This window comes from Nycticebus coucang, chromosome 2, assembly GCF_027406575.1.
Source record: "Nycticebus coucang isolate mNycCou1 chromosome 2, mNycCou1.pri, whole genome shotgun sequence".
Taxonomy (NCBI): Eukaryota; Metazoa; Chordata; class Mammalia; order Primates; family Lorisidae; genus Nycticebus; species Nycticebus coucang.
Genome location: NC_069781.1, coordinates 18,626,707 through 18,652,936, shown reverse-complemented (window position 1 = coordinate 18,652,936; position 26,230 = coordinate 18,626,707). Strand labels below are relative to the sequence as shown.

Sequence of the window (26,230 nt, the reverse complement as noted above, 5' to 3'; positions counted from 1 at the left end):
ATTTTATTCAAATTAAACTTGATCTTTAAGATGGAAAGAATTTCTGTGAAATCTGACACTGCTTTTTGAGGGGGAGTAGGAGGAAGTAGGTGGGAGGAATTTCTACACAAACAGACACAAACACACACACACAATCTACCCAAACAGACAGGAAAATACCCCTTGACAGCTTTGAACAAAAGTGGACAGTGTGATTTAGAAGGACTATTGCCAAAGAACTCAGAGTGTGGGGTTCAAGACCTTATTCAGTCAATAACTCTAGATACAATTATGGGCACGCTGTTCCTCTCTGAATCGGAATCTCTTCCCCAAACTATGTGATTGACCAGCTGATTTCAAGGTTATTTATTGTCCCATGATTATGTGAATGTAACCCCTTCCAAACCCACCTGTTTTAGTGTATTCAGAATGAAAGAAGCCACATGGGTAAAATACCGTTGTTGTATCCCCACCCTGTGTGAGAATGAGTCAAAAAACCACAAGGAATTAAGCATAAAGAGTGAAGAAATCTTAACCGAAGAAATATCTTCTTTATCTATGTCCATTTCCTCCCACAAGGAAAAATGGCAGTGTTGGTTGTACATTACATATATCTCTCTCTCTCTCTTTAGTATTTAATCTTAGCACCTGCACAGCAGAGATCTCTACAACTCATTGCATATGCCTTCTCCCTTCTCCCCCTCCATACAGAACCTGAGGCCTAAGAAGCAACTCCCTCCAAGCTGCACAAAAGGCTGAGACTCTTCTTCACGACAGAGTATAGAAATAACAAACATGCCCAACGGTTTTATACAATTGCTAGAACATTTGAGTTTCCAACAAGTGAAGATTTTCCTCCTTTTCTTTGAACATTAATTACATTTTACAAATTTGTGTGTGTGTGTGTGTGTGTGTACATTTTGTTTCGTTTTGCTTCGTACTGTTCTGTTGTGTTTGTCCAACCAAAGGGAAGGTCCGTGGCAAGGGTCCACGTTAGCAGAGCTTGGCCGTCATCTGGTCCGACTGTTTGAGGATCTCCGTGTTGTAGAGGTCCAAGGCGTGGTTCACTCGGATGATCTCGCTGTTGGTGAGTTTCAGGCGGTGTTTCAGCATACAGGAGAACAAGTCCAGCTGCGGTTTCCCCGGGGCCACGGGGGGCGCCAGGCGGTTAATTCGGTCCCGAATATCCAGCAAGAGGAGCATCACGGACGAGGACGAGTAGAACTGGCCGCCTTGTGTGTAGGACTGGTTGACCTGCTGCACCGCGCTGCGAAGGAGGTCAGCGTTGAACCGCAGGCTGTACCCGAAGACCTGCACGTCTGAGATCTTGATGTAGAACTGCCTCTTGGAGGGGTCGGACAGGTCCACGGGGCCCTGGCCAGTGTCGTTCCGCAGCAGAGTAGGTAGCCGAGTCCGACTACGCAGGTAGATGTGGACTGTCTCGAAAAACGTTTTCCATCGATTGCCCAGCAGGAGAGTCCAGTTGTAGCACTGGCTGTTTTGCAGACGGACCTTCTCCCAGCGTGGGTAGCCGAATTCGCCAAAGGGCATGTTCCAGCCCTCGGAGTGGCTCCCGCTGAAGGGGTTGACATAGACGAAGAACATGGGGTCCAGGCTGCTGTTGCGCATCTGGCAAATGCGCAGGGACATGCCGATCACCATGTGTATGAAGTCCATGCGGTTCTTGTTGCTCTTGAGAGTGAGGGACATGCGCTTGCGCCACCGAGGGTCGAAGAAGGTGTCCAGGCGTATCTCGTTGCTAATGAAGGTGGTGTGCACGTAGAGGCGCGAGTCCATCTTCTGCAGCAGGTACTTCAGCTCCAGGTCCTGGAAGTCCAGGTCGGTCTCGAAGCTGATGAACTGCTCGCTCCGCTCCGAGTCCACGTTCTGCGGTTCGCAGCGGCCTCGGTACAGCTTGTAACCCTTGTTGCAGGAGCCGCAGAGCGAGATGTTGGCCAGGCTGCACATGGCGCAGCTGTTGTTCCCGCCTATGATGCAGGGGATGGGGCGCTGGCATAGCGTGGTGCTGCCGTGGCAAACGCAGCTCCGCTGGCTCTCCAGGAACGTCCCCCAAAACCCGTTCTCATTACAGTAGAGAAGCGACTGGACCCTCGCAAGCCACTGCTGGATTGTCCTGAGGGATAGAGGGAAAAGCGGAGAATGTTACCAAATGGGCAGGGCTGTGAGTTGCGGTTACCCCACTGATAATGTAAATTGAAGCTTCTCAAAGAATGGAAGGACCGGGCAGGGCAGTTAGGACAGGAAGGGAACTGAATAGGCGGGTCATTACGATCAGGTTGAGATCCACAAAAATCAAGAAACAGAATCCTCATGGACAAAAACCAAATGAAGCTCTCCCAGCAACGCCAGCAAGTTGAAACCTGCATGAGTGTTGATGCTGATAATAAAGTTGAAAAAATTTAAAAAGGAAAAAGGAAGCTTTCACAGGTGAATCAGAAAGGATGCTGTCAAGTGTGTTTCTTGGAAGTAAAATAATGGACCACAACACAGTCTGTCTCAAAACTTTTGTGATAAGAACTATGTTGCGTAGTTGCATGGTTTACCCTTCCAGCATGCAATGTTACATATGTAAAGTGAAGGGGTTAGAGTGAATGTTCTTTGGCAGTCCTTCCTGATCTGTAATCCCATCATACTATACTCCAAAAGAAGAAGTTTGAATGGGAAACTAAACTGTTTAAACACAAATACCCCTTCCAGGTGATAACATAGTAAAAAATCAACAACAGAAGAATCCTCAGGGGTCATTTCTTTGAACTCATATCAGACGTTTCAACCCTGGTCACAGATTCCTCCCATGAGGTTATGCAGTATCCAGCAACCTCAACAAAAACAAATGGTATTTCATAATACTCCAGGAATCAGGAATTGCTTCCATAGTGAGGATCTTATTCCATCTTCACAGTGGTTTTTCAAAACATTTAGGAATGGGGTTATTGCTCCCATTTTTTTCAGAGCTCCAGACTCTTGATTTCAGTCGCTTTCCCATTGTAGTCTATACATCTAAGCCCTCTCCCCACAGCCCCTGGACATTAAAAGTGATACTAAAGTGTATGGCCAGATTCCAGCCACTGAAATATTCCAATGAAGACAGATACTTCATCAGATAAGAAGCAACAGAAGAATAGGTAAAAATACGTAAGGCAATCAGCTTAGAGGCCTCTCATCTTTCCTCATTTCTGTGCAAGTCATCTCTGAGCTGTCTTCCACGCTACCAATAATCCTTTACATGTGTCTAGCACATTTTACCTCGAACAGGGTCTATTCACTCCCATTTTCTCCCTTGAGCCTCAAAGCAACACTTTGAAAACAGCTTGGGACTTGAGGTTAGTCGGAGCCTAAAATCCCAGCTTCTCCACATGTGGGAAGTAATGCTGGGCAGTTTCTATCACCTTCCTAATCATCCCTAACACCCAGAGCCTTTGTGAGGATTGTGTAAATTTTTATGTGAATGCTTAGCCCCAAACTTGGTGGTTAACAAGAGCTTTATACAAGCTGGGTCTTGTTATTCCTGCAAAGGGAATGTAGGCTCTATTTTGTAAACAGGACAATGGCAACTCAGAGATGAAATGATAGGTTTGACCCTATACAATCAGTGAGTAGAGAAGTCTGGCTATGCAGAAGGCATCCAAAAACACATGCACATTTTAAGAAAGGGAAAAAAAACTGTATTAAAATTGTAATACTCAATATATACAGATAACGAAAAATGAACCGAAGTTACACTGAGCATCTCTTATAATTGCACAAGTCAAATGTGACTTTAGTGTTACAAATTTCATGCACATTATTTTCTTAAAAAAATTCTTTGCCACCTTCTGCCGATACGGCTTTTTGCATTATTTATCAAGCAAGAGTTAAGAGATCCTTCTTTAAGGTTGCAGATGTGGTGGTTGGTGTTAATGGGGAGGGTAATAGTGTCAGTGACTCTGATCCCCATCTTGTGATGCAGGACATAACAGCTGATTTGCATTGGACTCCCTCTGGTAGGAAGGGGTAGCAATCCGTTGATTCTACCTCTGACACTAATCAGCCATAATCACCAAACCATAAACACCAAGAGCCTAATTAAACAGTAGAGCCTAATGTTGAAAAGCATGGATGCTGGCCCAAGCAGAGCCGAGTTCAAAGCTCTGTTCTATACCTAGAAACAAGTCACTTTGCCTCTTTAAGCCTCAGCATCCACATCTAAAATGAGGGGAAAAGAGCCCATCTTAGGCAGCTGGTGAGAGGATTCAGTGAGATAATACATTTAAAGTGCTTAGAAGAGTCTGACAGAGAGCAATTATGAAAAAGGTAATAATAAAAAAAAGTACTCTTATCCCAGAGACTAAGCTCTTCCTTTGAAAGTACTGAGACACTTTGGGGGATTTCACTATCTCCTTGGAGTTTGAGAAAAACCATTTTTTTATATCCATTTGAAAATGGATACTGTTGAAATGGCTTCCCAGTATGCTTTGCTCTAAATGAGTTGCTTATCAGCTGGGAGAAAATGGCGGAATAATTAGTGTCTCCCTGAAACACTGTGCCTTTTTTTTTTTTTTTTTGAGACAGAGTCTCAAGCTGTCACACTGAGTAGAGTGCCATAGCATCATAGCTCACAGCAACCTCCAACTTGGGCTCAAGTGATCCTCTTCCCTCAGTTTTTCTATTTTTAGTAGAGATAGGTTTCCACTAAGCAATCTACTCACCTCGGCCTCACAGAGTGCTAGGATTACAGACGTGAGCCACCACGCCCAGCCAGCCCTGTGCCTTTTAAGTCCACAGAAACATCCACACCTCTGGCAACAATACCTCCCTTACAACATTCAAAACACTGTGTTGAAAGGCCCTTGTTCCTTGTCCATTTCCCCTCCAGGGTCTTAGGTTTGAGAAGAGAGGTCCCTTCTTCCCGCAGAACCTAGCCAGCTTCCTACAGTACTTAGAGCCTGGTTCTATAAATGTTCACTGAAGGAATGAAGAATATTAATCATTTTCTTTTTATTTTTCATTAACATTAATAAAAAGAGAAACAAACTCCTCCATCATCCCTCATGACCACAGTATTAGTTTTTTCCATAACATCCACCCACACAGCTCCAAGCCTCCCCGGTTTCTGCTCCTGAGGCCAATCCTATTACAGCCTGGAGAACAGCAGCAGGCCCAGCCTCCAGGACACGGAGCTAGAATGATAATGAGCTGTGTGGCTCCCATCTCCCAAACTAGAACATTGACTGAATATTGGGGATGAGTCACCTGATATTTTCGTGAGCTGCAGAGGCCCTCCACACAGCTCTGATTGCATGGTTCCATCTGACGAGAGCGTCATTTCAAAAATGCCTCTTTCAAATGGCCCACACTTGCCCCTGTCACTCCCTCTCCAAGTGACAGGACAGTACCCCATTTAGAGCTCCTCTGTCCCCATCTGCAAGGCATTCTATAACCCTGCAGAGCGCCCCCTTTCTCTTGTCTTATCATTGGGACCCTTTGTCGGAACCACAGCCCCCACTCCTTGAATCAATGCTTCATTGTGGCTGGGCTCTCAGAATCCTCGGTGGGGGCAATAAAAGGATGAAAGTTCCTGGTGATGCTGCAATAAGCAATGGGGCTTGTGGCAAATTAGGATTCCAGCCCTGTCGAGCAGGAGGCACTGGGGACAGAGGCCCTCTGAGATGCATTTGGGAGCTGCGTGGCACCTGCATCTCCTGACCTCAGAATAATCATGAGGTTGTGGGCTGTATCAAAGAAGGCATTAATGATATAGCAAGAGGACTTAGAAAGGAGGTGGTGTTCAGGGGGCTCAGGGAGCACGAGGCTGGGGGATAGGGTGGAAAATGGGGAAGGGTGATAAGAGAGGAGAAAAGGATTTGGTCTTGGAGATGGTGGGGGAAAAGTTGGAGCAGATGAGCAGGCAGGGGCTACTGGAGGGGGCGAGTGTGACAGAATGAAATCCGAGTGGGTAGGATAGGGACAGAAAATTCAGTCAAGCCTTCATCTGTCACAACTCTCAGATTCGGGAATACGGACAGAGAATGCACTACCTGAGGACAAGCTGGTTGTCCATCCCCCTCCTTTTATGCAGAGGCCAGAGGTAGGGGCTGGGGCTAGAACCAGGAAGCAGCGCTACCAGTAAATCCTCATTCCCAAGGCCAGCGAACTTTTATTTGCTTTTTAGTATTTCATTTTGAAGAACAGAATCCAAAAGTCCAGCTCAGTCCATCTAGTATGTGTTTCTAATACAAGCAAATTCGAATCATGAGAAAACAGCCTCCATCAGATCAATCTCCTACACCTTCTCCATCTCCAGCCAGTACTCTGGAGTGACAGCTGAGAGTCCTAAACCCTGCAGCACTCAGTTGTAGTATCACCCTAAATCAGCTGGGGTGGGGTGGGGTGGGGCTCCTATGGCTGACAATGAATTGAGTGCTCGTTGTATACATGATGCTAGAGGCTCTTGATACTGTTTCCCTGAGCAGTACATAAAACCCTCTCAGTGTTACAGATGTAGATAAATGAGTCCTTGAGAAGTGAGGCAGCTTGTCTGAGATCACAAAGGTACTCCACATTCAAATACCAGCCTCTCTCCCTCTGGCCTCAGCACACTTTTTTTCTATGTATCATAACATGAAATTACAATGATAAGGCTAGCAAGAGAAAAGAAGCAGGCCACAAGAAGAGAAATAAATGGAAATAATGGAAAAAGACTGAAAGTTTGAGCCTGTGCAGGGCCTATTATCACATTCTTCGCTTCCTCTGGACCTGCCAGGGTCCCTTTCCTCCACTCATAGATAATTGGGGCTCCCGACAAGTGCATAGGAAGAGACTGGGGACCATGGGTAGGAGGGACTGCTATCTATAAATACCATTTCCCAGGCTAGTTGGTGACAGCTTGCCTCAACCCTGGCAACAGAGAAGAAGCTTAATAGGCGTGCTCCAGAGGAGAGGGTCTCACAGAGGCGGGCACAGCCCCCATGTAATGCAGTAAGTGCGAGGCAGGGAGGAACAGGTTTTAAAATGCTTTTCTCAGTCCCTAGGGATCCAAAGCGTCTTCTATTTGCAGCCAAAGCTGAACTCCAATATGGCTAAATCAGCATCTTTCTGCTGGATGGGATTTCAATTCATTGTGATAGGGGACTGAGAGCAGAGAAGGAGGAGGGGGGAAGGAGTGGGAGGAATAGCATTTTCATTTCTAAACTGGAAAACACGGGAGCCTGATTGATAGGCACCCGTACTGGCTCCTAAGGAAGCCACTCGGACCTTCAAGAAGCCTTGGAAATGTGCGGCCCATCTCCCTCATGCTTACACCTGCACTCAGAGACTTCCTTGCTGGGGTGGAAGATCAGTGTTGCTTGAGTGCTTTCCACGTCATGGCAGTTATCCCTCTAGCCTCATGTCAACCCCATGAGATAGGACTCTCTTATGATCTCCATTCAACTGAGGGTGTTGAAGACCAGAGAGGGACAGTAACTCACCCCTGGCCACACAGCGTAAGTGTAGCAGGCCAAAGTTCAGGATTTGGGGGTACAACCCCGGAGATCTCAATGACCCTTCTGTATATCCCCTGCTCTCTAAACTCCAGGTTGGAGAAGAATTTGGGCCCTGAGCCAAGAAAACACCTCAGCCGCCCCCCTGCAGGCCCTGTCTTTGCCTCAGCCAGGATTTTCTGGCGACCTGACAGGACTCCTGGCGACACAGCATGGAGTCGCTTGTCATTTGGAGGACAGAGGCTCCGCCACCCAGGGCTTCCTATCATTGCTCTCAAAGGTACACATCTCCCTTTCAGAACCCCCAGCTGGAGAGCCCAGACTGGGGTTCCTAATTCAAGTAAACTCCCTGCTGATTTTAATTGGAGGTTTTGCCTAAGAAGAGAATGCAGAGCTGGGCCAATGGCGTTTTAGGGGAGATCACACAAATTGGGTGCCAAGGAGAGAGGGAGAAAAACAGACCTAGGCTAAAATAGAAAGCTATAATCCATGACTCCCATTGGCCTACCAGGAGCATGTATTTAAAAGTGGAGAGGAAATGAAAAAAAAAGAAAGGAAATTGGAGTTCTGAATTATTCTTTTATTTGTGCCCTCCTCCGCTTCCTCAAGTGGCATTTCTTTGACATTGTAATGGGTGTCTGAGTAATTCTGTGAGACTCCCCACAATGTGTTTTGCATAGACCACAGACTAAACTGGGAGGACAAACAGTTGGATTTTTTTAGGTTTCTGATGATGTACTGTTTTTTGTGCTGTTTGTGACTGGGGCTTTGTGTGTGTGTGCGTGTGTGTTTTAAAGGAATGGTGCTGATAAGAGAGAAAAACATGAAGCAACTAGAGTCAGAATGTTTGAGGCGCAACTGAAATGGGCCTCAGAAACACTATGGATGTGCTGCTGTGAATTATAACCAGCCATCAGACTTACTCTGCTCGATATTTTCCCCAGATAAATATTTACCGTTTAATAATTTTCCTCTTTGAATTTCTATCATTGTTTTAATAACCTGTTTTTCCTTTTCTCAGTTATTCATTCACATAATGTCAGGGCTCCGTTGAGTGATGGTCCCTCGCCAGCCTGAAGACGCTTTCTAGCTCAGGATTGTGGTGTGAAGGCAACAGGGTCATCTTGGGAGGGCAGGGGTGGAGAGTGGAAGGAGGAAGGAGGAGAGCACTGATGTAGAATTCCAATGGGGTCTTTAAAATTAGGTTGTCAGGAGCTTAATTGGGGAGGATTATGAAACAATTTTTGCAATTACATAGTTCTGTGTCTGGAAGGAGGTGACAGGTAACATCAGCTGCATATTCAAATTCAGCACTTTGCTTTGGGGCATGGACGTGTTAAAGGCAAGTGAAGAAGGTGCTGGAAGCTTCTTAGGGATGACAGAAGAGCTAAAAACAGCAGTATGCTCCCAGATGGAGGGATGCAAACCTGGTTTCTTCTTCCTGGGCAGGATTCAGACTGGAGAAGGAGAGATGCAGACTGAAAGGCTATGAAATAAGAAGGGGATAATCAGGGTCTCATGGGCCTTACCCCTGAAGTGCAGTAATGGCCATCTAGATCAATGATCTGGGCAGCGGGGTAGAGTGGTCATAGGTGTGGGCCTTAGTTAAATAAGTACTGGGGCTGGCTCTATTTGACCTTGGATGTTTGGCCTTAAATAAGTCACCTGACCTCTTCAACCCTCAATATTCTTATCTATCAAATAGGGGAAGATAATACCTCCCCTGTACTTTGTCTGAAGAGGTAGAATTGAATACATAACATTCCTGAGAAGTTTCCAGTGGAAAGAAGCAATGACTGCCCATTAACCATTATCATTACTGAGGGTAATGAATAGCCATGTTTTGTAAGTGTCTCAGGTATTTCTCTTGGTTACTAGGACAGCCCAGTTGATTATGAGCCTAATATCTTCCTCTCACTGGTTATTCACTTTCCACAGTTCTAATGAACACTGTCACCATGATGCTTGCAGAAGAAAGAGCTACACATGGGCTTCAGAATCAGAAAATAAAATGGATATTGAATCATAGCTCTTCTATTCATTATTTAACCTTGAGCTAATTGCATGTCCTTTCTAAGCTTCAGTTTTCTCAACTACAGAATGAAATAATAACACGTTCCTTGCATAGTTGTTGTTCCAAGGTTCAGATAAGATAATGTATATAAAGCTTAGAATATATAGACTAGGTGAACACTGTCTCTCAGGAAAACAAACTCTAGTTTTCCTCTTGAGTTCTCATAATAAATCATCCTTTGAAATCAGTAATTACAGATTTAAAAACTCAGAAGGGAAAGAATTCAACAAATGCTGCTGGGTCAGTGGAATGTCAATATAAAACAAAAGAAATCTTAACAATTAACCTCTTTTGTACCCCCAAATCAAAACAGATGGATTGTGAAACATCCCAATGTGAAAAGTAAAACCACAATAACAGCAACAAAATAGCTTTTGGAAGAAAACAGGAGAGTATCTTTGTGACACTGGAGTAGGAAAAGATTTTTTTTTTTTTTTAAAGCAAACATCATTAAAAATTGAGAAGGGGCACCAGTGGCTCAAAGGAGTAGGGCGTCGGCCCCATATGCCAGAGGTGGTGGGTTCAAACTCAGCCCTGGCCAAAAACTGCAAAAAAAATTGATTAATAAGTCTATAGTAAGATTTCTAAATCTTTTCAAAGATACCAGAAAGAGAGTGAAGAGTCAGATCTCAATGAGACAATATATCTGCAATACATATAGCAAACAAAAGTTTACATTCATAATACATGCTAAGCTTTGAATGTTTGTATTCCTATAAAATTTACGTGTTGAAATCCTAATCCCCAAAATGATGCTATGTGGAGGTGATCGGATTGTAAGGGTGGAGCTCTCATGAATGGAATTAGTGCCCTTACAAATGAGGCATAGCAGAGACCTCTTGTCTCATCTGCCATATGAGAACATAGCTAGAAGGTGAACCAGAAGGCCCTACCAGACACTAAATCTGCTAGCACCTTAATCTTGGTCTTCCCAGCCTCCAGAACTGTGAAAAATAAATTTCTGTTGCTTATCTGCTACCCAGTCCACAGTATGTTGTGACAGCTACCTGAATGAACTAAGACAACACAGAAAGAATAATTCATTGATGAGAAAAAGTCATCTAACTGAACGGGACATGATATTCAGAAACACTAATACCCAATGAGTCTCCACTTCATTCATTGTCAGGATAAGGCAAATTAAAATGTCAATGATTCTACTCAGCAGAATGGCTAAAATACAGTTAAAATATAAAACTAAAATGTGGAAAGCACTAAGTGTTGGCAAGGATGTGAAACGAGAATTGCCTTAGCCAACCTGGAAAACTGGAAGCATCTACTAAAGTATTTAGTAAGCCGAACCTACGAAAACACTACATCCCATGGATTCCACTCCTGGTGTGTGTCAGGCAAAAAGGCATATACGGGGTACATAAAGTTTGTCTGCAATTTACTATGTCAAACTATTTTAAATTGCAAACAAACTTTATGTCCACCCTATATATGAGTTCATCAAAAGGCAAGTGTAAAATTACAGTACTATTTGTAATAACACCAAACGGGACCATGCAAATGACCATCTGTGGTGGCACAGGCCTCTACACACACAATGCAAAGCTCTTGAGGATGAAGGAGACACAACTACACAAAATAGCACAGAGGAATCCATAGAAGAGTAACAAGGTAAAAGCATCCAGACACAAATGGTCACACTACTTCTATCAACCTAAATGTATACATACAGTGTGTATGTGTGTATAGACATATATACACATAAGAAAAACTGAAATATTTTGGAGGAAGCAGTAAGAAAATAAATCCCCTTGGGAAGAAGGTTAATAGTGCCGAGAAAAAGAAACAGGAGGCTTGGACAGTGCAGGTAAGGCCCTAGTTTCTGATCTGGGTGCTAGTTGCATGTGTGAATTCAGGTTGTGAAAATTCACCTTGCTATATATTTATATTGTTTCACTTTCTCTATGTATTTAATAACCTTTAATATTGCACTTGTCCTAAAATCATTCTATGAAACAACCAGAGTATATCATCTTCAAACTTTCTAAAGTTCTATTGATTTTTCTCTAATTTTGTTCCTCACGAATTCTCTGTGTCCTGGGCTGGGTTGAAGGGCATCATTGGGAATTTTATTTTGACAACATGAAACACTGAGGCTCAGACAGGATATGTACTTACAGATGGTCACCAGTGACTTGTCACATCACTTGGATTATAACTTACCCAATGTGGGAGTTTGTTGATGGGACATGGGGGTTGGAGACAGGGGGGAGAATTAGGAGGTGGCTCTGCATGGAGGATAAGAAAGGGCTAGCCATAGAAATTTAAGAATTTAGTTCTATTTTTGACTCAATTTTCTAAGCCTACAGATTCTATTCCAAACAGGAAGCCACTTCTGAGCCCCAGGGAGAACAGAAAAAAAGAAAAAAAAAAAAAAACTAAAGACAACAAAAAGGAACTTGGAGATGCTTATTTTTTTTGCTTTACATCAGCCAAGTGAGTCAATTGCCCTGCAAGTCATACTTGCTACAAATGCAGAATGACAGCCAGGGACAGAAATGGAGAGATGCCCACTAGGACGAGCTGAAACAACCCCTGCACTGCACAGCATTCACGGGAAAGCTCACTCTCTGGCATGCATCATTCTGCCCCTCACCAAGACTGCACACCCTTGGTTGCCACTGTACTGGACCTCACTGCCTTCTTTTTTTTGGCCCATAAATTGAAAAGAAATGCCAAAGATATTCTTAGTGAAAAGCTGCATTGCCACACAGTTTCGAGCACTTGTAGGCTCCCATGACTGATGGCCAGATGCCCCGAGCTAGCCTGTTGCTATTTGCAAGCTTGTATATCTTATTTAAAAGGACAGTTTAAAGCACAGACAAAATAAGGCTTTGTCCCCCAATCCCTCACACATAAATCAGTAGTTAGGGACTATCATAATAGCAATTTATTCTGAGGGGAGATGGCTATGGGTTTAGGGTGACAGAATTTCAAATCCCAATGCTGAATGATGCTTAGGCAAGTCTTAACCCATGTGACAGATGGGAAACAAAGTCCAGAGACAGTGATCTTCTTGAGGTCACACAAGTAGTACCTAGTAGCCCAGAAACAGACTCTTCCCGTTGAGGGAGGATCCTGTACACTTCCAAAAATGGATACTGTTAATCTCTCTCCAGGCCATTTCCAATGGGACCCACAGTATTTTACCTAAATGACTGTGTACTGAGTAAAGAGATTTGGGGGCATGGGCTGTGAACGGCACTAATTCTAGGAACTACAAAATGTCGCTGTGGTCTCCTAGTCAGAATAAGGGTTTCTGGAGTCAGGTGATTGATGAAGTTTTAGCTCAGATCCACCTCTCAGTGGGTCATGTGACTATTTCCCCAGTTCTAGAATGCATGTTTGGGATTATTCCATGGTTGGAATACTCAAGAACTAGTAGAAGCTCCTTCCTTCCCTCTTCTGGTACCCACATTGAATATATACCCACCAAATAACAGAAAAATAGTAGTTTATGGAACATTCTCCCACCATGAACCAGCTTCCAAAAAGACCAAAAAACAACAACAAAAAAATGACAACAAACAACAAAACTTGCATCCAGGAAGAAATATGTACAAAGGGGCTTACACTTTAAGATAAATTCAATAAACAACAATCTTTTGGGGGGAGAGAACAGAGTCTCACTCTGCTGTCCCAGCAGAGTGCCATGGTGTCAGCCAAGATCACTGCAACCTCAAATTCCTGGGTTCAAGTGATTCTGTTGTCTCCGCCTCCTGAGTAGCTGGGACTACAGGCACATACCACAATGCTTGGCTAATTTTTCAATTTTAGTAGAGACAGAGATCTCACTCTTGGCTCAGGCTGGTCTTGAATCCCTGAGCTCAAGATTCTCCAGCTTTGGCCTCTCAGAACACTGGCACCAGGCACTTCAGTACAGCAGAGAAGCCAGGCCTGAGCTGGCAGAGTAGCCTTATACCTTTGGTGCCTGAATCAACTGGTGTCTCAGCCTCAGGTAATTTGCACTTTGATTCAGGGGAACAGCCATAAAACAGATGCTCAAGCCCACATGGTAACTACCCTCTGGGGGCAGTACAGCCTTGACTGGTCTGGATCACACTGTCCACCGTGTTATCTACTATACAGTACCCTGCCTCCTAGGTTATGGATCAGCCCTCTGGAATCCAAGCTGCTGATGTGCTGCTAGCCTGGGGAGTGAAGCTAAAATTTACTGTTCCCCACAAGCTTCACCCTGGCATTCCCAGGTTATTGCTTCCATTGCACCCAGCCTCATAGAGTTTGGGAAACTGTTGCATCCCACCAGGGTCCAGATTCACAACTGCACAGTACTCTCTTTCCTGGTATGTAAGTTGCCACTGTGCCCTGTTGGCTCTGGAACCTACCTTGCCTGAGCCTCTGGAACAACCCTTCCTTTTTGCCATACCAGTGCTGGACCTTTACACCAAGGATCATAGTCACATCTATGTCCTTGCTCTGTGAGGCTGAACTACTGGGAAGTGTCCCAGAGCCACAGAACAGTGCCATAGTCCTCAGCTTGCTGAAAGAGTTGGGTCTACCTATGCCTAAGAGAGTGAACCTATACCCATGTCACAGGTGCCATAGTTGTTTACAGAGACAATGTACCTGAGGGCCCAACTCCACAGCCACTGCAAGCAACTGTGACCTTGAACACCAGCACCCCTGTGAGTTGCCTCCAACCTATATTAGAATTGACACGCAGAGAAATTCAACTCACATAAGTCTTCCCAGTCTAGAAATTAAGAATAAGGGGACCCCTAAAGCCCTTGAACTTATAATCTTAATAATCTGCCTTGCCACCATACTGCCATAGCTCCTGCAGACTAAACCATTAAGGATCTGCAGCAATCACTGACATTGATTATACCTGAAAAAGGTGCACAAAGACTATACTACTGTGTCCCCCACAACCAGACCAATGCATTCTATCCACTGAGACCCTGGCACCCATCTTCAAGTGAAAATCTTGCCTACAAAACATACTCTGTAAAACTCTAAGATGTGACTATTTCAGCAGATGGAGAGACATAAAGAGAACAAAACAGAAATTTGGAGCTAAATAATTCAATGAATGGATTAAAAAATACAATTGAGAACTTCAATGGCAGGCCAAACAAGCAGAAGGAAAAAATCCTGAAATTTCAGACAAGTTTTTCAAAACAACTGAAAAGGGAATAAAAAGGAAAAAAAGAATTAAAAGAGAATGACTTGTACCATTTATGGGACACAATTTGTTAAGCAAACAAATATTTACATGGTGGGAATTTAGGAGAGATAAGAGCTAGAGAAAGGAACAGAGAGCTTACTTAATAAAACAATTTTTAAATTTTTTCACATCCTGGGAGAGATATGGACATCCAAATCCATGAAGCCTATAGGTTCCCAAATGCTGGGAGAATGGGGACCAAAGACCTCATTCTTGGCAAAGGAAAACACCCCCAGAAAAAGAGGAAAACTAAAAAGTAAACTGAGTCCAAACAAAGAAAAGTCAGCTAGTTTACATTTAAGCTAGCCATTGCTAGCAAGCTTCTTGCCTTTTCTGAAATTCTAGCCTGTTGGGGATACAGCTTACAAATACCCGGCTGAGTCTGTGAGCACTCTGAGGAGAATAATAGTCAGAGAAGAAGCTATGACAAGTCCTAAGAAAAGATACATCTTCTGGGGTGTTTCCTGCCCATTATACAGGCAAAGCAGATACCCATTGTGGAGATTTAAATTTGCCTGGGGCAGAGACCAAGCGAGTAGCTTGAGCTCTGAGATATGGTCAAAAGAACTTATATCCCTTATAGCAGAAGAAAATCCTCTGTGGTGGTGATAGGAGGAAAATGCCTCCCTCCTATGATCCCTCAGAGGAGATTAATGTTGGTGGTATTTTAACTCCACAGAGAACTAGCGGAGCTTAACACCTCCCTAGAAATCTGTGTGTGTGACCTCAAGCAGGCAGCTCTCCCAATCCAAGGCTCAGATTTCAGATTACTGAAAGCCACCCTTAAGGTTAATAATAATAACAATAGAAGCTGATATGATCAATCCCAGAAACTGCTTACCTCTTTGTTCCCTCCCTCATCTTACCCTCTGGGCAAATAGACTTCAATAAATTCAGAGTGGAGCAAACACTCTGGGCCATTGCCAGAATCCCACAACAGGCAATGGACCCCTGAGCTCCTGCTTTTAATTCTACTCTATGTCTTGTGTCTTTCTTTATCATCACTTCTAACTCTATATTTCTTCAATGGATTGCCACCAGTTTCCACAGTTCTCAGTGGATGCTGCACTTGAGGAGGGACCCCGACACCAAACAGGTTCAACCCAAAAAGGTCCTCAAAGGCACATTATAATTAAATTGTCAAAAGTCAAAGAAATAGTGAGAATTTTAAAGGGAGGAGGAGAAAAGCAAAAGAGACAAAAACGAAATTACATTAACCATTGGCAAATTTCCCTGCTGAAGCCTTGCAAGTCAGGAAAGAATAGGATAACATAGTCCATGTGATAAGAGAAAAAAAGAAATCAGCCAAGAATATTATACCCAGCAAAGCCATCTTTTATAAATGAAGAGAAATAAATTCCTTCCCAAATAAGAAAAATCAATTCATCCCTGCTAAATCAGCCTTAAAAAAATGCTTAAGGGAATGCTTCAACCAGAAGTGAAAAGCCGATCATCTCTACGAAAACATTAAAACATAAAACTCACTGATAGAGATAAATTCAGAGTACACTACTACTGTAAAATGGTCTATGAATCTATCAAATCTCTAGGATGAAGATTAAAATTTAAAATGGTCAAAAATAACTATAGGGACAATAAGTTTTGAGGACTACTCAATTAAAAAGGGATATAATTTGCTGCAATAAGGGACTTGAAGAGAAACTTCTCTGAAAAAGACAGGTGCACGGCCTACAGACATATGAAAAATGCTTATCATCCTTAATCTTCAGAGAAATGCAAATCAAAACTACTTTGAGATATCATCTAACTCCAGTGAGATTGGCCTATACCACAAAATCCCAAGACCAGAGATGTTGGCATGGATGTGGAGAAAAGGGAACCACTTCTACACTGCTGGTAAGAATGTAAATTAATACATTCCTTTTGGAAAGATGTTTGGAGAACACTTAGAGATCTAAAAATAGATCTGCCATTCAATCCTATAATTCCTCTACTAGGTATATACCCAGAAGACCAAAAATCACATCATAACAAAGATATTTGTACCAGAATGTTTATTGCAGCCCAATTCGTAATTGCTAAGTCATGGAAAAAGCCCAAGTGCCCATCGATCCACGAATGGATTAATAAATTTTGGTATATGTACACCATGGAATATTATGCAGCCTTAAAGAAAGATGGAGACTTTACCTCTTTCATGTTTACATGGATGGAGCTGGAACATATTCTTCATAGTAAAGTATCTCAAGAATGGAAGAAAAAGTATCCAATGTACTCAGCCGTACTATGAAACTAATTTATGGCTTTCACATGAAAGCTATAACCCAGTTATAACCCAAGAATAGGGGGAAGGGGGAAAGGGAGGGGAGGGAGGAGGGTGGGGGGGGCGGAGGGAGGGGATTGGTGGGATTACACCTGCAGTGCATCTTACAAGGGTATGTGTGAAACTCAGTAAATGTAGAATGTAAATTTCTTAACACAATAACTAAGAAAATGTCAGGAAGGCTATGTTAACCAGTGTGATAAAAATGTGTCAAACAGTCTATAAAACCAGTGTATGGTGCCCCATGATCGCATTAATGTACACAGCTATGATTAAAAAAAAATATATATATATATATATATAAATGGGGGCACAGTAAAAGTCTAGAGTATTTGTATGTGGCTGAAGTTATCAGCTTAAAATAATCTATTGTAACTATACGGTGTTTTAGTAAGCCTCCTAGCAACCAAAAGGAAAAAATTATAGCAGTCACACAAATAAGAAAGAGAAAGGAATTGAAGCTTAGAACTACATAAAATCCTAAACAACAAAGGTAAGTAAGGAAGAAAGGAAAAAAGGATCTATGCTGTAATCAGGAAACAATTAACAAATGACAAGAGTTACGTCCTTAGCTATGAATAACAGCTTTGAATGAAAATTGATTAAATTATCCAGTCAAAAGACATAGAGTGGCTTAACGGATTTTAAGAAAACTAACAATATCCAACCATATGCTTCCTACCAGAGACTAATTATTGTTTTAAAGATAGGCATTGGTTGAAAGTGAAAGGATGTAAGAATACATTCCTTGCAAATACCAACCACAGAGTCAATAATTATTTCAAGAGACAAAGATGATCATTATTTAATAATAAATGGTCAATTCATCAAGAGGACATAACAACTATAAATATACATTTACACAGCATTGGAACAACTAGATATAAAAAGCAAATATTAATGGACATAAAGGAAGAAACACATAGCAATATAAGAATAGAGGATTTCAATACCCTAATTTTCAGCAATGGTAGAAAATTAACAAGAAAATATAGGACTTGAACTACACTGTAGATCAAACAGGCCTAACCAACAGATGGAGAACTTTCCATCTAATAACAACAGAACGTACATAAGTCACTATGAAAGTTTCATAATGACCTATTATTTCATTTCCAAGAAACACAATCAACAATGTCCTTTCTGATTCATTTGCGCAAGTTTCAGTTTGTTCAGCTTATTGGTATTGCTAGGAGGGATTCATTTATTTCCCTCTGTGCAGATTTTACATTTCTTAATTTTTGTGTATCTCAGAACTTTCATAATGACCCACATAGATTCTTTTCTAGAGTACATGGAACTTTCTCCAGGATAGACCATATATTAGGTCACAAAACAATTTTTTTACAAATTCATGAATATTGGCATCATATCTAGTATTGTTTCCAATCACAATGGTATGAAACTAGAAATCAGAAATAAGAGGAATCTTGGAAAATACACAATCATGTGGGGATTAAACAATATGCTCCCAAAAAACCAATGGATTAAAGAAGTATTTAAAAGAAAAATTAAAAAATTATACCTTGAAATGAACAACAATGGAAACACAAAATATCAAAACCTACGGGATGCATGAAAAGAAGCTTTGGGAAGGAAGTTTATAGCAATATATGACAATATTAAATAAGACAAAAGATCCCAAATAAATAATCTTAACATTGTGCCTGAAGAGGCTGGGGAAAAAAAAAAAAGCAAACTAAACCCAAAATCAGCAGAAGGAAGGAAGCAATGAAGATTACAACAGAAATAAATCAAATAGAGGAAAACAATTATAGAAAAAAATCAATACAACCAAAAATTGGTTCTTTAAATAAATAAAGAAAATCAACAAAACCAACCTAGACTAAGAATTAAAAAAGAAAATTCAAATAAATAAAATAAGAAGTAAAAATTGGAGACATTATAACAGATGTCTCAGAAATAAAAGGGATCATAAGAAACTATTATAAACAATTATATGCCAACAAATTGGATAACCTAGAGAAAATGGATGAATTTCTGGAAAATTCAACTTTGGTAGGAAGAAATAGAAACTTTGAACAGACCAATAACAAACACAGAGGTTAAAGGAGCAATTAAAAACATTTCAACAAAGAAAAGCCCAGAAGCATATGGCTTCATGGCTAAGTTCTGTCAAAGAATTAGTACCAATACTTCTTAAACTTTTCCAAAAAATAGAGCTAGATGAAATATTTCCAAATTCATGTTACGAGACCAGCATCACCTTGATATCTAAACCAGAAAAATATACTGACAAAGGAAAAAAAAAAAACATTTAAAAAAACCTATAGGTCAGTATCTCTCATGAACATTGATGTAAAAATGTACAATAAAAGGTTAGCAAACCAAATTTAACAACCGGCAAAGAAGGTTATATATTAGAAGCAAAAGTGTTTTATTACTGGCATGTAAGTCTGGTTTACCATATGCAAATCAATTAATGTAATACAGCACATTAACAGAATGAAAGATCAAAACTATATCATCATCTCATTTAATTCTTTAAATCTAATTTAGTTCTTTCTTAGTACAAACTCTTTTTTTTTTTTTTTGTAGAGACAGAGTCTCACTGTACCGCCCTCGGGTAGAGTGCTGTGGCGTCACATGGCTCACAGCAACCTCTAACTCTTGGGCTTACGCGATTCTTTTGCCTCAGCCTCCCAAGCAGCTGGGACTACAGGCGCCCGCCATAACGCCCGGCTATTTTTTGTTGCAGTTTGGCCAGAGCTGGGTTTGAACCCGCCACCCTCGGCATATCGGGCCGGCGCCCTACTCACTGAGCCACAGGCGCCGCCTACAAACTCTTATTATTTGAAATACAGAAGGAAGATTCCTCAACATAATAAAGGTCATTTATGAAAAATCCACAGCTAAAATCATAATCAAAAGGAAATAACTGAAAGCTTTTTACTAACATATGATACAAGACAGGAATGTCTGGTCTCATCATTCTATTAAACAAAGTCCTGTAAGTACCAGCGTGAAAAGACAAAGTAATACAAGAAAAAGAAAAAGAGAAGTTGGGAACATCACACTTTCTGATTTCAAATTGTGCTACAAAGCTGTAGTAGTCAAAGCAATATAGTACTGTGGCATAAAAACAGGAAAATACAGACCAATGGATCAGAATAAAGAGCTGAGCGTAAGTGGAAAGGTCTTCGACATTGAACTTGGTGATGATTTTTTGGATATTACACCAAAGGTTAGGCTACAAAAGTAAAGATAAATGGGACTACAACAAACTAAAAAGCTTCTGCACAGCAAAGGGAGTGTTCAACAAAATAGAAAAGCAACCTATATATAGACTGGCACAAAGCACTTGCAAACCCCATATTTGAAAGGGGACTAAAAGTTAAAATTCATAGCCGGCGCAATGGCTCCCACCTGTTATCCTAGCACTCTGGGAGACCGAGGCAGGTGGATTGCCTGAGCTCAGGAGTTCAAGACCAGCCTGAGCAAGAGTGAGACCCCATCTCTGAAAATAGCTGGGTGTCGTGGTGGGCACCTGTAGACTCAGCTACTCAGGAGGTTGAGGCAAGAGGATCACTTGACCCCAGGAGTTGGAGGTTGCTGTGAGCTACGATGCCACAGCCCTCTACTGAGGGTGACAAAGTAAGACTCTGTCTCGAAAACAATAACAACCAAAAATTTATACATAACCTCTTACAATAGCAGAAAAATAAGTAACCTTATTAAAAGATAGGCGAAGGATCTGAACAGATATTTCTGCAAAAACAACTTAAAAATCCTGCCAGGGCTTTGACCAATACGATAAGACAGAAGTGATTGACACACTTTATGGTCCAGACCTGAAAAGATGAGCAGCCTTCACCTCCTAGCTCTTGGAAAACTCCCTCTTGGAGCTCTGAAACCCATTCTAAGCAATCCTGCTAGAGGATCACGTGGTGAAGTCCTGGAGAGGGAGAGCAGCCCAGGTGAGCCCGGCATTCTGGTCATTTCTGTTTCAGACATGTAAGTGAAGCCTTGGAACCTCTAGCCCAGCCCACCTGAACATCAGTGAGTGGAGACAGTCAACTCCATACGGGATAGAAGAATCACATAGCCAATCCCAGCATGAATTCCTCATCCACAGATCAGGAGCAGAATATAATAATCGGTGTTTTAAGCTCTTAAACTTGAGTCAATTTGTTATACAAAAATAGATACTCAGAACACTATAACTTATGAGCCTCAACAAAAACTCAGGCTACTTCTTCCTCATTCTAACACTACCAAACTATACAACTATACTAAGGAGAATTCTAAAAAATGTCTTGTTCCTCCCAAAGATTCCAGGCTCCTAATCCCCAGGGCCTACAACTATTTTATAAGATGTCACTCTGATGATTGTGTTCTTTTATACAGCACAATTGTCCTAAAGAGAAAGATTAACTTAGTGGACCTACACTAATCAGACGTGCCCCTTTAGAAGGCAGAGAGGTTTCCCTGTGTGTTGTCAGAAGAACTCAGAGAAGTCTGAAGCGTGAGGAGGACATGTTGCACCTTCATCTTCACAGGGCCATGTAAGGACTACAGAAGGGCCCCCGGGAGCTCAGAGCAAACACCTTCCAACAGCCTGCAAGGACAAAGGACCTCAGTCTTCCACCCATAAAGAACTAAGTTTTGCCAACACACTAAAGAAGCTTGGAAGTGGATTCTTCCCTAGAGCCTGCCGTAAGCATCTGGCTGACCAATACCCTGATTTCAGCCTGTGAAGCATAAACAGAAGGTCCAGCCACCCCACGCTTAGACACCTGCCACTAGGAAACCGTGAGATAAGTCTCTGCTTTTTTAAAGCCCCTCAATTTGGGGTGGCTTGTTAACATAGCAATGCAAAAATAAGTTCCTCTGGACAGGATAATTCTCCACTCTGTTTCGTTTTACCTTTTAAGGCAATGATGGAAATAGATTACATGATCTTTTACATCTTCTTTTAGACATGCCATTTGGTGATTTCATAATTGTAGGTGATTTAGCATTCCTGAGCCTTACATTCGTAAGGTAAAGCCTGGGTGTGAGACCAGTCTTGGGCCAGTTTCATTCTATATTCTAGATCTCAAGTTCTCAATGCCTTGTTCACCACCATACCACTACCCACTGTATACTGCCTGGCACTTAGTAGGTATTCATCAAATATTTGTTGAGTGAATAGGTAAATATATAAACATTCAGTATAAATATTACTATAAATATTCTGTGATCAGAAAAGAGGACTATGCCTATGTGGGACAGGAGCAGAAAAAGGAATATTATTTTATAATCTTGGGAAAGTCATTCATTTCTGTGAGCCTTAGTTTTCTCTCACCTGTAAATGGAGACTCATCAAGGCTCTAGGCTGCCCACAAGTTATTCTGCTCAGGTAAGATCATCAATGTGAAAGCCCTTCGCAAATTTTATTTAAAAAAGAGAGAGAGAGGAACCTACACATAAGGTATTTGTCTTGATAATAGTTTACTTTTTTTAAGGTTAGGAATGTCCCTAAACCACATGGGGTACATTTATTTCCTAATTACACCAGAAATGGAGCCCTTTCCTGCTGTTAGTTTGGCAGCTGCTGGTTAGCAGCTATGCCACCTCTCAGCGGGGGCGGTACCTGCAGGGCACAAAGCCATTAGCATCTGCTAAGCAAAAGGTGTTAGGAAGTCCTCTGAGGAAGATGTGCTGAAGGATGTGGCTCTCCATTGACAAGGAGGAAAAATCACAACCTGTGATATCACAACAAACATCTGGGCCCTTGCCTCTTCATCTGTAAATCACTCTTTTCCAAGGTTGTGTTCTGAAGAAACGAACTTCTTGAAACACTTAACCGTGGTTCTCAACCTTCCTCATGCCGCCACACTTTAATATAGTTCCTCATGTTGTGGTGACCCCCAACCACAAAATTATTTTCATTGCTGCTTCATAACTGTAATTTTGCAACTATCATGAATCATAATGTAAATATCTGATATGCAGGATGTATTTACGTGACCCCTGTGAAAGGGTGGTTTGACCCCCAAAAGGGTGGTGACCCACAGGTTGAGAACTGCTGCTTTAAGAGAAAGGGTTTCATGGCCAAATGAGTTAAAAATATATACAAACTTAACCCTTTTCTCTATTTGGTGTTTTCTTTTTAAAAAAATTCAAGCTTTTCTAAATTTATTCAACCACAGACATCGCCTTCCCCCCATTTCACAATATCGTATAGAATTCACTCAGGAGAACTCATTTTTGCTTAGTTTCTACCAAGTGCATAAAAATCTAGAAATGTTTAGATTGTTTCTTTTTCTTTTTTTTTTTTTTTTTTGTAGAGACAGAGTCTCACTTTGTGGCCCTGGGTAGATTGCCATGGCATCACATAGCTCACAGCAACCTCCAACTCTTGGGCCCAAGCGATTCTCTTGCCTCAGCCTCCCGAGTAGCTGGGACTAAGGTGCCCGCCACAACACCCGGCTATTTTTTGGTTGCAGTTTGGCCGGGGCCGGGTTTGAACCTACCACCCTCGGTATATGGGGCCGGGTTTGAACCTGCCACCCTCGGTATATGGGGCCGGCGCCTTACCGACTGAGCCACAGGTGCTGCCCTAGATTGTTTCTTAAAGAGTCTAAACTGTTGCTGCACTTTGGATAAGCCAGAGTTGGAAATATACAGTTATAGCTGTGGTTTATAAAAGAAAGCTGGTAGAATGTCAAATGGATGATACCAGCACCCTCAAAAAGGTTTTTACTCTTACTTCAAAAGGCTGGCCAAGAAATGTACATTTAAAATTTTCAGGTAAAATAATATGCTTTATAAAGGTATAGCATGTACACATTTTTAGGATTTTCTACTTTAATTTGACTTTTTCAGTTAACTAACTCCTGATCTCTGGTTTTGTCTGGAAAAGAGTATTGCACTTTAACTACATGTTAAATCTGGCCTCTATACTCTCTGACTGGCTTTCCAGAGCAACATTATTATTGTCTCCATCATACCAAGGACAAAACTGAAGTTTTGACACCTTAACACCATGCCAACTTCACATTATAGCAGGTGGTCATCCCACACCTTGTCCTGTCAAGCTCCAATCATATGTACCTTAAGTTCCCTTGCCTCTACTATTTGATTATATTTTGCTAGACTCATCCTTTATCTTAGACAACATAAACAGTCATTTCTCAGAAGCAGAAGCAATGTCTTCATCACCTATCTACAGTCTGCGCTATCGGTTATATTAATATTACATCTGTGCATTTCCTTACAGGCTCTGAAGAGTTTTTACATATATCCCATGAACTGGGTAGGGCACCAACTCCATGGGGGCAGTTATTCTTATTATCTTAACCATGCAGATGAGAACACAGAAGACTCAGGTAGGTTTGGAGACTTTTTGGAGGTCACACGTCTAATAAATGACAGAGCCGGGACTGTCAGTCTAATAAACTGAAACTGACTAGAGTTCAATAAAATATAAGAAGTCATATCCCCCTGTCCCCACTGCAGGAGTCTATGGAGATTAAATCCAGAGGCAAGTAAGTATAGGGTTCAGAGAGGAGAATCAAAACCAGTGTGGACATGGCGGGTCAACAGAATAGAGATAACCATTATCCTCATAGCCAGAATCCTTCTACAGACACCAATTAAACCGTGCATAAGGCAGGAAATATGTTAAAAGCTGACATGGGTTCAGAAGTTATGGCCCCAAGATTGGAGCCTGAGGTGGCTGCCCCCAAGAGATTTTCATCTCAACAATGTATAATTACATTGAATATGGCTAAGGGTTGGACTGCTGGGTGAAGGCCATGTGAATTTAAGAAGTAAAAATAAACCAAAGACCAAGAGTCACCATAAAATGCAAATAATTACACTCCTTGCCCTCAAGTTAAACTTCCATGGATCTGTTCAGGCTTATAATACTAGAATCTCTAAAAAATCAGGTGCAAGAAAGAGGTAGGAAAGAAACATCAAATTACACTGACATTAAGCATCTACTTGATACGAGGAGTTTTATTTCATTTTGTTGAATTTAATAGTGTCTTTTTTCTCTCTCTCTCTCTCTCCAGTAGGAAGCATTTCCGATTTAACAAGAGATACTTTCAGGGTTTGGATTCAGGGCAATTAAAGACAATCTCCATTTGCAGTTTCCTTTTTAACAAACTGCCTGGACAGTCATCTGAGGGCCTGAATTTTAGTCACACCGGGCTCACAGATTCCCTTAATGACCTTGGACAAGTCCCTTTGACTTCTTTGTTCTTCACTTCTCCATTTGCAAATGAGGAAGACAATCTAATTATATTCAACATATGTGGAAAATACACACACTCTTCATACATGATAATGAGACTTGATTTTCAGAAGATTATGTCAATATGCCTTTGAGGCACATACTGAGTAGAAAATAACCCATGTGTCAATTCATTGAACAATGTTTTCTGAATAGCTACTGAGTGCCAGGTATTAGGGAATTAATAGAAGAAGGTTCTGAAGACTGTAGGGAAAGACACACATGTGGGCCTGATAGTCTCACGGGAGACAGACATTAAGATAACAAATAGCTATTTAAAAAAAAATAAAGATATAATAATAAAGTGGGATTTGGGATTCAACTGGGAAATTGGAATGTAAGAAGCATATGAAACAGGTACTGACACAGCCTGTTCTCAATGAAGAGACCGTTTGCCCTGAGATCTAAGGACAGGGAGAAGCTGCTCCAGTGAAGGAAAAAGGAACAGCCTGCATGAAGCTCAAGGGTGCTGTGCATTTAGTGAACTCAAAATTAGCAGAGTATCCTATTGAAGAAAGAACCATGCAAAGGTGTGAAACACAGCTTAAGAAGTAGGCAGGGGCCAGGTTATGGCAAATCTGTAGGTCACATTAAGATTTTGCTGCTTCTCCTAAAAGCAGTACACAGTCACCAAAATATTTATAACAGAGATGTGACAAGGTTGAATTTGCCACTTACATAGTAATTCTGACTGCTTCGTGGAAAGTGGATTGGACAGTGATCAGAGTAGATTCTGGGACACTCAGTAAAAAGGCTGTAGTAATGTTAAGCAAAAAATGATCTTAGTTTGAACTATACACTACTCATTAAAATTGAGTAATTAGTGTCATCTGAAAGAAATACTGCTCAAAGATTCAATTACTGACCTCTTATCAATATTTTTGAATTAAACTCTTATTTGTCATTCTCTGTGAATATTATTCCTTCTAGAGTTGGGAAGGGCCTCAGAGGTAATTGAGCTCTGTTG

The 26,230-nt window shown here is 41.6% G+C and overlaps 1 protein-coding gene across 1 annotated transcript in view; it reads right to left on the bottom strand.

The window, feature by feature from the left end:
* Window positions 1–505: 505 nt before the first annotated feature.
* The window catches only part of BRINP1 (BMP/retinoic acid inducible neural specific 1), a 192,052-nt gene continuing 166,327 nt past the window's right edge, over window positions 506–26,230 (bottom strand). Inside the window, exon 8 of the mRNA XM_053576437.1 lies at window positions 506–2,113. Within this exon, the coding sequence (XP_053432412.1) occupies window positions 973–2,113 (1,141 nt within the window). The 3' untranslated portion in view covers window positions 506–972. The remainder of the gene's footprint in view (window positions 2,114–26,230) is intronic.